The sequence below is a fragment of the Scyliorhinus canicula genome, chromosome 9, assembly GCF_902713615.1.
Source record: "Scyliorhinus canicula chromosome 9, sScyCan1.1, whole genome shotgun sequence".
Classification (NCBI taxonomy): domain Eukaryota; kingdom Metazoa; phylum Chordata; class Chondrichthyes; order Carcharhiniformes; family Scyliorhinidae; genus Scyliorhinus; species Scyliorhinus canicula.
This window is the reverse complement of record NC_052154.1, coordinates 97,707,652-97,721,944: the sequence shown is the minus strand read 5'-3', so window position 1 is coordinate 97,721,944 and position 14,293 is coordinate 97,707,652. Positions and strand designations below refer to the sequence as shown.

The 14,293-nt window shown below is 45.9% G+C and overlaps 1 protein-coding gene across 2 annotated transcripts in view; it reads left to right on the top strand.

Moving 5' to 3' along the window:
• The first annotated feature begins 5,455 nt into the window (after positions 1 to 5,455).
• The window catches only part of LOC119971566 (myosin-binding protein C, cardiac-type-like), a 226,833-nt gene continuing 217,995 nt past the window's right edge, over positions 5,456 to 14,293 (top strand). For both annotated transcript variants that reach the window (XM_038807310.1, XM_038807309.1), the window contains exons 1-2: positions 5,456 to 5,548; positions 7,313 to 7,579. In XM_038807310.1, coding sequence (XP_038663238.1) covers positions 5,524 to 5,548; positions 7,313 to 7,579 — 292 coding nt within the window. In that variant the 5' untranslated portion in view covers positions 5,456 to 5,523. The remainder of the gene's footprint in view (positions 5,549 to 7,312; positions 7,580 to 14,293) is intronic.

Below are 14,293 nucleotides of genomic sequence, written 5' to 3'. Positions count from 1 at the left end.
TCTCAGTGTGCTGTCTCTATCTCTCTCTCTGTGTCTCAGTGTCTCAGTGTCTCAGTGTGCTGTCTCTATCTCTCTCTGTCTCTCTGTGTCTCAGTGTCTCAGTGTGCTGTCTCTATCTCTCTCTGTGTCTCAGTGTCTCAATGTGCTGTCTCTATCTCTCTCTCTGTGTCTCAGTGTCTCAGTGTCTCAGTGTGCTGTCTCTATCTCTCTCTGTCTCTCTGTGTCTCAGTGTCTCAGTGTGCTGTCTCTATCTCTCTCTGTGTCTCAGTGTCTCAATGTGCTGTCTCTATCTCTCTCTCTGTGTCTCAGTGTCTCAGTGTCTCAGTGTGCTGTCTCTATCTCTCTCTGTGTGTCTCAGTGTCTCAGTGTCTCAGTGTGCTGTCTCTATCTCTCTCTCTGTGTCTCAGTGTCTCAGTGTCTCAGTGTGCTGTCTCTATCTCTCTCTGTGTCTCAGTGTCTCAATGTGCTGTCTCTATCTCTCTCTCTGTGTCTCAGTGTCTCAGTCTCAGTGTGCTGTCTCTATCTCTCTCTGTGTCTCAGTGTCCAGTGTGCTGTCTCTATCTCTCTCTGTGTCTCAGTGTCTCAGTGTCTCAGTGTGCTGTCTCTATCTCTCTCTGTGTCTCAGTGTCTCAGTGTGCTGTCTCTATCTCTCTCTGTGTCTCAGTGTCTCAGTGTGCTGTCTCTATCTCTCTCTGTGTCTCAGTGTCTCAGTGTGCTTTCTCTATCTCTCTCTGTGTCTCAGTGTCTCGTGTGCGGTCTCTATCTCTCTCAGTGGCTCAGTGTCTCAGTGTGCTGTCTCTATCTCTCTCTGTGTCTCAGTGTCTCAGTGTGCTGTCTCTATCTCTCTCTGTGTCTCAGTGTCTCCAGTGTGCTGTCTCTATCTCTCTCTGTGTCTCATGTGGTCCTCAGTGTCATGTGCTGTCTCTATCTCTCTCTGGTTCGTCTAAGTGTCTCAGTGTGCTGTCTCTGTCTCTCCTCTGTGTCTCAGTGTCTCAGTGTCAGTGTCTGTCTCTATCTCTCTCAGTGTCTCAGTGTCTCAGTGTGCTGTCTCTATCTCTCTCTGTGTCTCAGTGTCTCAGTGTCTCAGTGGCGTCTCTATCTCTCTCTGTGTCTCAGTGTCTCAGTGTGCTGTCTCTATCTCTCTCTGTGTCTCAGTGTCTCAGTGTGCTGTCTCTATCTCTCTCTGGGGCTCAGTGTCTCAGTGTCTCAGTGTGCTGTCTCTATCTCTCTCTGTGTCTCAGGTGTCTCAGTGTCTCAGTGTGCTGTCTCTATCTCTCTCTGTGTCTCAGTGTCTCAGTGTGCTGGTCTCTACTCTTCCCTCTGTGTCTCAGTGTCTCAGTGTGCTGTCTCTATCTCTCTCTGTGTCTCAGTGTCTCAGTGTGCTGTCTCTATCTCTCTCTGTGTCTCAGTGTCTCAGTGTGCTGTCTCTATCTCTCTCTGTGTCTCAGTGTCTCAGTGTGCTGTCTCTATCTCTCTCTGTGTCTCAGTGTCTCAGTGTGCTGTCCTCTATCTCTCTCTGTGTCTCAGTGTCTCAGTGTGCTGTTCTCTATCTCTCTCTGGTCTCAGTGTCTCATGTGCTGTCTCTATCTCTCTCAGTGTCTCAGTGTCTCAGTGTGCTGTCTCTATCTCTCGCTGTGTCTCAGTGTCTCAGTGCTCAGTGTGCTGTCTCTATCTCTCTCTGTGTCTCAGTGTCTCAGTGTGCTGTCTCTATCTCTCTCTGTGTCTCAGTGTCCTCAGTGTGCTGTCTCTATCTCTCTCTGTGTCTCAGTGTCTCAGTGTGCTGTCTCTATCTCTCTCTGTGCCTCAGTGTCTCAGTGTCTCAGTGTCTCAGTGTGCTGTCTCTATCTCTCTCTGTGTCTCAGTGTCTCAGTGTGCTGTCTCTATCTCTCTCTGTGTCTCAGTGTCTCAGTGTGCTGTCTCTATCTCTCTGTGTCTCAGTGTCTCAGTGTGCTGTCTCTATCTCTCTCTGTGTCTCAGTGTCTCAGTGTGCTGTCTCTATCTCTCTCTGTGTCTCAGTGTCTCAGTGTGCTGTCTCTATCTCTCTCTCTGTGTCTCAGTGTCTCAGTGTGCTGTCTCTATCTCTCTCTGTGTCTCAGTGTCTCAGTGTGCTGTCTCTATCTCTCTCTGTGTCTCAGTGTCTCAGTGTGCTGTCTCTATCTCTCCTGGTGTACTCAGTGTCTTCAGTGTGCTGTCTCTATCTCTCTCTGTGTCTCAGTGTCTCAGTGTCTCAGTGTGCTTGCTCTATCTCTCTCTGTGTCTCAGTGTCTCAGTGTGCTGTCTCTATCTCTCTCTGTGTCTCAGTGTCTCAGTGTGCTGTCTCTATCTCTCTCTGTGTCTCAGTGTCTCAGTGTGCTGTCTCTATCTCTCTCAGTGCTCTCAGTGTCTCAGTGTGCTGTCTCTATCTCTCTCTGTGTCTCAGTGTCTCAGTGTCTCAGTGTGCTGTCTCTATCTCTCTCTGTGTCTCAGTGTCTCAGTGTGCTGTCTCTATCTCTCTCTGTGTCTCAGTGTCTCAGTGTGCTGTCTCTATCTCTCTCTGTGCTCTCAGTGTCTCAGTGTGCTGTCTCTATCTCTCTCTGTGTCTCAGTGTCTCAGTGTGCTGTCTCTATCTCTCTCTGTGTCTCAGTGTCTCAGTGTCTCAGTGTGCTGTCTCTATCTCTCTCTGTGTCTCAGTGTCTCAGTGTCTCAGTGTGCTGTCTCTATCTCTCTCTGTGTCTCAGTGTCTCAGTGTGCTGTCTCTATCTCTCTCTGTGTCTCAGTGTCTCAGTGTGCTGTCTCTATCTCTCTCTGTGTCTCAGTGTCTCAGTGTGCTGTCTCTATCTCTCTCTGTGTCTCAGTGTCTCAGTGTCTCAGTGTGCTGTCTCTATCTCTCTCTGTGTCTCAGTGTCTCAGTGTGCTGTCTCTATCTCTCTCTGTGTCTCAGTGTCTCAGTGTCTCAGTGTGCTGTCTCTATCTCTCTCGGTGTCTCAGTGTCTAGAGTGTGCTGTCTCTATCTCTCTCTCGTGTCTCAGTGTCTCGTGGCTGTCTCTATCTCTCTCTGTGTCTCAGTGTCTCAGTGGTGCTGTCTCTATCTCTCTCTGTGTCTCAGTGTCTCAGTGTGCTGTCCTATCTCTCTCTAGGTCTCAGTGTCTCAGTGTTGCGTCTCTTATCTCTCTCTGTGTCTCAGTGTCTCAGTGTGCTGTCTCTATCTTCTCCTCTGTGTCTCAGTGTCTCAGTGTGCGTCTCTATCTCTCTCTGTGTCTCAGTGTCTCAGTGTCTCAGTGTGCGTCTCTATCTCTCTCTGTGTCTCAGTGTCTCAGTGTGCTGTCTCTATCTCTCTCTGTGTCTCAGTGTCTCAGTGTGCTGTCTCTATCTCTCTCTGTGTCTCCGTGTGCTGTCTCTATCTCTCTCTGTGTCTCAGTGTCTCAGTGTGCTGTCTCTATCTCTCTCTGTGTCTCAGTGTCTCAGTGTGCTGTCTCTATCTCTCTCTGTGTCTCAGTGTCTCAGTGTCTCAGTGTGCTGTCTCTATCTCTCTCTGTGTCTCAGTGTCTCAGTGTGCTGTCTCTATCTCTCTCTGTGTCTCAGTGTCTCAGTGTGCTGTCTCTATCTCTCTCTGTGTCTCAGTGTCTCAGTGTGCTGTCTCTATCTCTCTCTGTGTCTCAGTGTCTCAGTGTGCTGTCTCTATCTCTCTCTGTGTCTCAGTGTCTCAGTGTGCTGGCTCTATCTCTCTCTGTGTCTCAGTGTCTCAGTGTGCTGTCTCTATCTCTCTCTGTGTCTCAGTGTCTCAGTGTGCTGTCTCTATCTCTCTCTGTGTCTCAGTGTCTCAGTGTGCTGTCTCTATCCTCTCTCTGTGTCTCAGTGTCTCAGTGTGCTGTCTCTATCTCTCTCTGTGTCTCAGTGTCTCAGTGTGCTGTCTCTATCTCTCTCTGTGTCTCAGTGTCTCAGTGTGCTGTCTCTATCTCTCTCTGTGTCTCAGTGTCAGTGTGCTGTCTCTATCTCTCTCAGTGTCTCAGTGTCTCAGTGTGCTGTCTCTATCTCTCTCTGTGTCTCAGTGTCTCAGTGTGCTGTCTCTATCTCTCTCGTGTCTCAGTGTCTCAGTGTCTCAGTGTGCTGTCTCTATCTCTCTCTGTGTCTCGTGTCTCAGTGTCTCAGTGTGCTGTCTCTATCTCTCTCTGTGTCTCAGTGTCTCAGTGTGCTGTCTCTATCTCTCTCTGTGTCTCAGTGTCTCAGTGTGCTGTCTCTATCTCTCTCTGTGTCTCAGTGTCTCAGTGTCTCAGTGTGCTGTCTCTATCTCTCTCTGTGTCTCAGTGTCTCAGTGTGTCTCTATCTCTCTCTGTGTCTCAGTGTCTCAGTGTCTCAGTGTGCTGTCTCTATCTCTCTCAGTGTCTCAGTGTCTCAGTGTCTCAGTGTGCTGTCTCTATCTCTCTCTGTGTCTCAGTGTGCTGTCTCTATCTCTCTCTGTGTCTCAGTGTCTCAGTGTGCTGTCTCTATCTCTCTGTGTCTCAGTGTCTCAGTGTCTCAGTGTGCTGTCTCTATCTCTCTGTGTCTCAGTGTCTCAGTGTGCTGTCTCTATCTCTCTCTGTGTCTCAGTGTCTCAGTGTGCTGTCTCTATCTCTCTCTGTGTCTCAGTGTCTCAGTGTGCTGTCTCTATCTCTCTCAGTGTCTCAGTGTCTCAGTGTCTCAGTGTGCTGTCTCTATCTCTCTCAGTGTCTCAGTGTCTCAGTGTCTCAGTGTGCTGTCTCTATCTCTCTCTGTGTCTCAGTGTCTCAGTGTGCTGTCTCTATCTCTCTCTGTGTCTCAGTGTCTCAGTGTGCTGTCTCTATCTCTCTCTGTCTCAGTGTCTCAGTGTCTCAGTGTGCTGTCTCTATCTCTCTCTGTGTCTCAGTGTCTCAGTGTGCTGTCTCTATCTCTCTCTGTGTCTCAGTGTCTCAGTGTGCTGTCTCTATTCTCTCTCTGTGTCTCAGTGTCTCAGTGTGCTGTCTCTATCTCTCTCTGTGTCTCAGTGTCTCAGTGTGCTGTCTCTATCTCTCTCTGTGTCTCAGTGTCTCAGTGTGCTGTCTCTATCTCTCTCAGTGTCTCAGTGTCTCAGTGTGCTGTCTCTATCTCTCTCTGTGTCTCAGTGTCTCAGTGTGCTGTCTCTATCTCTCTCTGTGTCTCAGTGTCTCAGTGTGCTGTCTCTATCTCTCTCTGTGTCTCAGTGTCTCAGTGTGCTGTCTCTATCTCTCTCTGTGTCTCAGTGTCTCAGTGTGCTGTCTCTATCTCTCTCTGTGTCTCAGTGTCTCAGTGTGCTGTCTCTATCTCTCTCTGTGTCTCAGTGTCTCAGTGTGCTGTCTCTATCTCTTTCTGTGTCTATCTTTATCAGTCTCTTCCCAACTCTCTCTCTCTCTGGTTTGCTGGTTTATCGATGACATTCTGTGACGTTTGGGGACATGCTGTATAAATCTTCAGGAATGTGATGTTGAAGGTTATTGCGGGACAGAGCGAGCAGCAGGAGGAGGATCGTGACCGGGACCCAGGAGCGGGAGAAGTTTTCTGAATCTGAGCAAGATGCCCGAAGCTGGGAGAAAAACAGGTCAGAATCTGAGTGGCGGATCGAGTGTCAGACAGAGCGTTCCGACATTGGGAAGGAGTGGACATGGGAATGACGGGAGTGATTGGGATGGTCTGGTCTGGCTTTGACTGGACTGGGACGAAAGGTTTGGAATCGTTGGTAATTACTGGACTGGGATGTCTGGATTGAGATTGATGGGAATGACTGCACTGGGAATGTCTGCATTGCGAATTATGGGAAAAATGGGATTAACTATACTGGGTTTGACTTTGTTAGGATGTGGGTTTGGGAATTCCGGAATGACTGCACTGGGAATGACTGGATTGGGGATGATTTGTGATTTACTGGTCTGGAATGACTGGCTTGGGAGTGTTGGGAATGACTGTATTGGGAATGAATGGAATGGCTGGACAGGGGTGACTCAATTGGGATTGGTGGGAATGATTGAGATTGACTGGTTGTGTTTGATTGGACTGAGATGTCTGGATTGGAATTGACAGGAATGACTGGACTGGGAATTACTATATTGGCAATGATGGGAATGATTGGGATGAACTGGACAGGAATTGACTGGACTTGGATGACTGAATTGGGAATGACTACTGGGATGACTGGAATGGGAATGATGAAAATGACTGTACCGGGAATGATTAGATTGGGAATGGTGGGGTGAAGACTGGGAATAATTGGTATTGACAGAACTGGAATGACTGGACTGCGAATGTTGGGGAATGACTGCACTGGGATTGACTGGGCTCAGAATGACTGGGAAAGAGTAGAATGGGAATGATGGGAATGATTGAACTGGGAATGATTAGGATGGACTGAATTGTGAATGACTAGATTGGAAATGGTGGGACTGGAAATGATTGATTGGAAATGACTGAACTGAGAATAATGGAATGAGTGGACTGGGACTGACTGGACCCGGAATAAGTGGACTGTGATTTGATTGGGGATGACTGAATTGAGAAAGACTGAACTGGGAATGATTGGACTCTGAATGACTGGACGGGAGATAATGGGAGTGATTTGATTGGGAAGGACTGGACTGGAAATGGCTGGACTGGGATTGACTGGAGATCAGAGTTTCCTGCTGGTTTCCAGTTTGGATCAATACAATGTGTCCAAAATCTCTGACAAGTCCTATCATGGCCTCTCTTCCAGAGATTTCCATTCTCAGAACCCCCACTTCAACCCAATTCACAGCCTGGTCCGGGAGGGACCTTATCCCCAATCTCTGAGAGACGGCAGGATGGGTTGCTACCTCCCGGAACCATCCCCACTGGGGCAGTATGAGTCCTGTCGTCTGTAATGTATCCAGTCAAGATCCAGGGGATCTGGAGTGAATGTGAGGGGGAATGGGGAAGGGGTGCTGTTTGTGAGGGTGTGGGAGGCCTATGGGATGAGTGTAGGGCACTGTGAATGTTTGTAGGGGTGGGGTCAGAGGGATTGAGGATGGGACCGCATGAATGAGTAAGTGTCAGGGGGTCTGTAGGGTGAGAATGGAGTTGTAGAGTGGTCGACATGAGGAGGGAGGCAAGTGTGAGGGAAGAGGTGAGCAGTATACTGTCAAAACCACACAGCATCCAAAAGGATTGTGGTGACTGAGTCGGTGTCAATTAAAACATGTGCATGAATGGGAAAACATGTACCTCAGTCATAACTAATCACCCGCAAAATGTATAAAAGCGGCAGGGAGCGCTGGTGCTGAGTGATCAGCTTGGGACAAGTGTATCGTTGTGGCAGCGAGACTCATTGTGTGCCACCTCCATCATGTGCCAGGTTCCTCCTTCACGAAGAAGCCAAGGAGTGCAGTGGTGAATGCAGGCAGTGATGCCAGGTTCACAGCAGAGACGGAGAAGGGGGTGGTTAAGGTGAGGTGGCAGCGGGACGGTGTGGACATGGTCACCAGTGAGCGATGGACCATCACCTCAGAGGCCACCATGCACAGCCTGACCATTCACAGTGCCTCCAACAATGACAACGGTGTCTATGCGATCATCGCAGGAAGTTCAAAGGTCAAATTCGAACTGAAGGTCAAAGAGCCAGGTCAGTGCTGATGTGTAAAAGAAAGAGCAATATGAAAAGTGTGGAGGTTTACTCTCATCCAAAAGGGAATAGAGTTGTTCCTCCTGTACAGACTGACAGAACTTGGGTTTGACACCGACTTTTAACTTGCTTTTAAAGGGGTAGGCTTTACTCTGTATCTAACCCTGTGCTGAATCCGGGAATGTTTGATGGGGACAGTGTAGAGGGAGCTTTACTCTGTATCTAACCCTGTGCTGTACCTGTTCTGGGAGTGTTTGATGGGGACAGTGTAGAGGGAGCTTTACTCTGTCTCTAACCCTGTGCTGTACCTGTCCTGGGAGTGTTTGATGGGGACAGTGTAGAGGGAGCTTTACTCTGTATCTAACCCTGTGATGTACCTGTCTTGGGAGTGTTTGATAAGGACACTGATCCTGGGAGAGTGACAGTGAGACAGGATGAGGAGGTAATCTGTGCGAAAGGTTCCTGAGTTTTCTCATTTGAGGAAATGCACCTGAGGATGTGTGGAAAAGAAGGATGGAACTTTCAGCCACAATCCTCCTGCTGTGGCGAGTGATTGGAGCAGTGTGAATGTTGTACCTAAACTCAGAGTGGCAAAGAGGGATTCAGCCAATAACCAGTGGCCAGTCTGTGCAGCAGTTACCTTTGGAGATAATAATCTGTACAAAATGTTTGGACACTTTTATTAGCACCTGTTCATCAGAGAGAAGCCTCATTGAAATCTTAAAGGCAAATCGTGCCTGAGAAACCTGTTTGAGAGTTTTAATCAGGGCCGCAAAGTTGATGTTGTGTATCTGGACTTTGACAGTGTTACACCGAACTGTTAGCACACTGAAGCTGTTAAGAGGTGGGTCGCACTGACACTGAATATGGGATTGGCTAATGTGGACTGAAAGAAAGAGCAATGGTGAATGATTGGTTTTTCTGACTGGATTAAAATCCTGGGTTAGTGGGTGTGTGTGACTGCTGCAATCATGTTTTCAGAAATCCTAGTTTGAAAGGCAAGTATATTTTAGGAGCCAGGGGTGCAATTAAAGTAAAAAGCTTGGGCTAGTGGAATTTTGATTTGATTAAAGGGACTCCCAGTGGAGTTAATTAGAATTCAGATTGGTAGATGCTTGATTATGCTCATTACTTGGTGGGACTAAGACATCAGGCATTTAGCAGGAAAAGCAGGTCCGTGCAGTTCTCGATGAAGCTGTGACCACAAGTCAGGTTTTGCCCTCTGCAGTTCAGTCTTTAAAGCAGTACAGACTTGTCTGAGAAGAAGGAGGAAGAATTGTTCCCAATAGGGTCACGAACCAGAGGAGACAAGTGACTGGGAAAAGAAGTAGAGATGAAATGAGGAGAATATTTTGGTGCAACGAGATGTTATCATGTGGAATTCACCACCCAAATGCAAACTGGATAAATACTTCACGGGGAAAATTCAATCTGGAAAGCTGCAGGGGAAGAGCAATTAATTGGAGAGCTGTTTCAACACCAGCAGGATGCAGGGAGTGACCTCCTTGCATTGCCCTATTGTTCAGTACAGCAGGATACTGGCAGCTAACCCGGCCGATAGACGTCCTTGTGAATTTGCAGAAATGTCTGTGCGTGAATTACCAAGAATGAGAGACAAGCTCCTGTTTTATGTCATTCAAACATGTGTCCTGTTCCGAGAACTGAGGAATGTTTCGTGATAGATTGAAGGGGAGTGAGAATGTGTGCAGCAGTGACGCTGTCAGTTATTCATAGTTCAAAGAATGACCATTAATAGTCACGAACCAGAGGAGACAAGTGACTGGGAAAAGAAGTAGAGATGAAATGAGGAGAATATTTTGGTGCAACGAGATGTTATCATGTGGAATTCACCACCCAAATGCAAACTGGATAAATACTTCACGGGGAAAATTCAATCTGGAAGCTGCCTTTTATCATGGGGTGGGAGAGAAGGCGGGAGGACTGCAGACACAGAGGACGGGGAGACATGGCAGTGGTGGCTAACAGCTGGGCTATAGTCAAATCCTAGCATTCACTGCGAGTTCCGCCCATGGTCACATGAAAAAAATAGCAACGTTAAAGTCCCGAAGGCTCTGCAGCTGTCCATTTCATCCAAACACCCTACATTCTGACGTGGTGAAACTGAGAAACACACAATTCAACTGGAGCTCAGTCTGACTTTACACATTCACAATGACAGGTACCTGGGAGTGAGTGACAGACTGGAATCTAATCGAGGAGTTCGGGTAGTTTATATATGAAATAACAGATAGTAGGGAATGAGTTCCAGAATGGAAACTAATCGAGGGGTTCGGGTGGTTTATTTATAGAGTAACAGATACCCAGGAGTGAGTTACAGACTGGAATCTAATCGAGGGGTTTGGGTGGTTTATATATAGAGTAACAGATACCTGGGAGTGAGTTCAATTCCAGTCTGTAATTGAGGGGTATGGCGTGGTTTATATATAGAAATTGACCTAGTAATTGACCCCCCTACCCTGGGGAAAAATCTCTGACTATCCACTCTGTCTATGCCCCTCATAATTTTGTAGACCTCTATCAGGTCGCCCCTCGACCTCCGTTGTTCCGGTGAGAAGAAACCAAATTTATTCAACCGCTCCTCATAGCTAATGCCCTCCATTCTAATGCAACATCCTGGTAAATCTCTTCTGCACCCTCCTCTATAGCCTCTACATCCTTCTGGTAGTGTGGCGACCAGAATTGAACACTATACTCCAAGTGTGGCCTAACTAAGGTTCTATACAGCTGCAACATGACTTGCCAATTCTCATACTCAATGCCCCGGCCAATGAAGGCAAGCATGCCGTATGCCTTCTTGACTACCTTCTCCACCTGTGCTGCCCCTTTCAGTGACCTGTGGACCTGTACACCTAGATCTCTCTGACTTTCAATAGTCTTGAGGGATCTACCATTCACTGTATAAATAGATATATATACTCTACATATAGAATAACAGTTACCCGGGAGTGAGTTACAGACTGGAATCTAATCGAGGGGTATGGCGTAGTTTATATATCGAATACCAGATACCCGGAGTGAGTTACAGGCTGGAATCTTATTGAGGGGTTCGGGTGGTTTATATATAGATTAACAGATACCCAGGATTGAGTTACAGACTGGAATCTAATCAAGGGGTTTGGGGTGGTTAACTTGTAGAATAACAGATACCCGGGAGTGTGTTACAGACTGGAATCTTTTCAAGGGTTTGGGGTAGTTTAGATACAGATTGACAGATACCTGGGTGTGAGTTACAGACTGGAATCTAATCGAGGAGTTTGGGGGGTTTATATATAGAATAACAGATACCTGGGAGTGAGTTACAGACTGGATTCTAATTGAGGGTTTTGGGTGGTTTATATATAGAATAACAGATACCCGGGAGTGAGTTACAAACTGGAAACTAATCGAGGGGTTCGGGTGGTTTCTATATAGAATAACAGATACCCGGGAGTGAGTTACAGACTGGAATCTAATCGAGGGGTTCGGGTGATTTATATATAGAATAACAGATACCCGGGAGTGGGTTGCAGACAGGAAACTAATCGAGGGGTTCGGGTGATTTATATATAGAATAACAGATACCCGGGAGTGAGTTACAGACTGGAATCTAATTGGGTTCGGGTGGTTTATATATAGAATAACAGATACCCTGGAGTGAGTTACAGACTGGATTCTAATTGAGGGTTTTGGGTGGTTTATACATAGAATAACAGAAACCTGGGAGTGGGTTGCAGACTGGAATATAATCGAGGGGTATGGCGTGGTTCATATATAGAATAACAGATACCAGGAGTGAGATACAGACTGGAATCTAATTGGGTTTGGGTGGTTTATATATGGAATAACAGATACCCGGGATAGAGTTACAGACTGGAATCTAATCGAGGGGTTCGGGTGGTTTATATATAGAATAGCAGATACCCGGGAGTGGGTTACAGACTGGAATATAATCGAGGGGTATGGCGTGGTTCATATATAGAATAACAGATACCCGGAGTGAGTTACAGACTGGAATCTAATTGGGTTTGGGTGGTTTATATATATAGAATAACAGATACCCGGGAGTGGGTTACAGATTGGAATCTAATCGAGGGGTTCGGGTGGTTTATATATAGAATAACAGATACCCGGGAGTGAGTTACAGACTGGAATCTAATTGGGTTTGGGTGGTTTATATATAGAATAACAGATACCCAGGAGTGGGATACAGACTGGAATCTAATCGAGGGGTTTGGGTGGTTTATATATAGAATAACAGATACCCGGGAGTGGGATACAGACTGGAATCTAACCAAGGGGTTCGGGTGGTTTATATATAGAATAACAGATACCCGGGAGTGGGATACAGACCGGAATCTAATCGAGGGGTTTGGGTGGTTTATATATAGAATAACAGATACCCGGGAGTGAGTTACTGACTGGAATTTTCAAGGGTTAGGCTGTTGTATATTTTGAAAGCACCTATGCTGTTTGCCTCAGTGTGGCAGCGAGTTCCATATTCTCCGCCCTCTCTGGGTAATTCAGGTTCTCCTGAACTCCTGGTTGGAGTTACTGGTGATTATTTTATGTGTGCAGTTTTGGTTTCTCCCACATGAGGAATCTTCTCTCTGCGGGATTCTCTCTCAGCAGGGAACATCCTCGTCAATCTCCTCTCAAAGTTTCTGCCTCTGGGGTTTGTGGTATTATCATAACGGTAAGAAATGCAAGGGTTAATGAAGTGTCGAAAGTAGCCACTAGAGGGGGTTACAACTATATAAGGCAGTGATGCTTTGTGGGAGAGTGTGTGCAGGAGTTAGCTAGTGTGAGTCAGAAGTACAGATATTGTAAGTGAGAGCAGATCATATTTATATCAGTATTAAGATCATAGTTTATATCAGTATTAAGATTAGCTGTAGATGAGTGTAGTTTAAATGTTAATAATCAACTGTGTATTCTTCAGGAGTATGTATCTAATCCAAATTAATAGTGTTAATACATTTATAGCTTTGTTTAAGTTAAAGCTATTTTGAGGTCTTTGTGAACACTATGCCAAGCATCCTGAAATAAGCAACACAAAGAACACCACATGGTACCAGGAGTCTATTTCTATTAGTAAACAACAGTTAGATTAGGAAAGAATAGCATTAGGAGATTGAAGAAACGATCCAGAAGCTACAGAACTCAGAAAATCTAAGATGAAGACTAATCGGAAGATGAAGGGTCTCAAGAAGTCTGACCACTTCAGGACACACAGTAAACTATGCCAGAACTGGGCTTTCTTTAAACAGCAGTTTGAAGTTTTCCTTTCTGCCTCCACACTTGAAAGTGCCTCAGACCAAAGGAAAATAGCACTCCTATTGAATTTGACTGGACCGCAAGCATTAGAACCCTTTCATTTGTTTGAATTCAGTGCTGATGAGGATAAAAATAAATACAACATGGTGCTACAAAAGTTCAGTCAACACTGTAAGAAGTAGGTTAATGAGACTTATCAGCTCAACATGTTCAGAAAGGGCTGCGGTTAAAAGGGGAGTCAATAAATTCTTTCATAACAGCTTTAATACTAAGAGCGCAGTCCTGCAATATTTTCTCAGCAACCGATTCAATGCTCCGTGATCAAGTTGTATTCGGGATAAATAATGATTGTTTGCACGAGAAAATGCTAAGGCGACCAATTTTACCGCTTGAAGACATGATTAATATGTGCAAGGTCAGTGAACAGGCATCGTCTGAATATGCGGAGTTTGTGGCAAAAGAAATAAGATCAAAATTGGGAAACGTGGCTGACACCATTAATGCTGTGTCGCAGCAAAGAAAATGGCGTACAATGTTTGGCGGTCAATTTGAGAGTGAAGCACGAACATGACGACATACGCACGCTGCCCACAGTTAAAAAAAATTGCCCGGCAAGAGGCAAACAATGTGCTAATTGTTGCAAGTTGAACCACTTTGCAGCACAGTGTCGTTTCTCAACAGCTTCTCCAGTAACCACATTTAAAAAGTCCTACAGTGTTATCAGACGGATCCAAAGTTTTCAGAGTGAAGAGAAAAAAATCTAACATCTTAACTGATAGGAAGATTGCTCACCGTATACCCTTCAGATACTTTCATAATAGAAGCAGTCACTAGGATTAATTTGCTGGATTGTAATGATAGGCCAGAACGATAGCTCTCAAAGATAATTAAGGGGTGGACTGTATTATTAGAGATAAATGGCAAACGAATCCCATTTAAAATTGACATAGGAGCACATGCAAATATTATCAGTCAAAGTTATTTAAGACAAGCTTATAAGACATCACTGATAAAGCAATCCATATGTCAGCTCACAGATTGCAATGGTAACACGATAGTCACAAGAGGATCCTGCTGTCTTGTTGTTAGAAATGGGAACATCGAGATGCCCATCGACTTCGAGGTGGTAGAGGGTGAGAAATCATCATTAATTGGAGTGGATGCTTGTGAACCTGGTAAAGCATATTTATGACTGACAGAATGAAGGATACGCTACAGGATGACATTAAACAACTCTTGGATGAGTATGCTCATGTCTTCTCGGGGATGGGCACCTTACCTTTTACTTATTCAATAAAGTTGACAAAGGATACCAAACCGGTGATACATGCGCCACGGCGAGTGCCAGCTCCGTGAAGAGAGCAACTCAAAACTGAGCTTGAATGCATGCAACAACAGAACATCTCCAAGGGCATGTAGCCGATGGACTGGGTCAGTTCA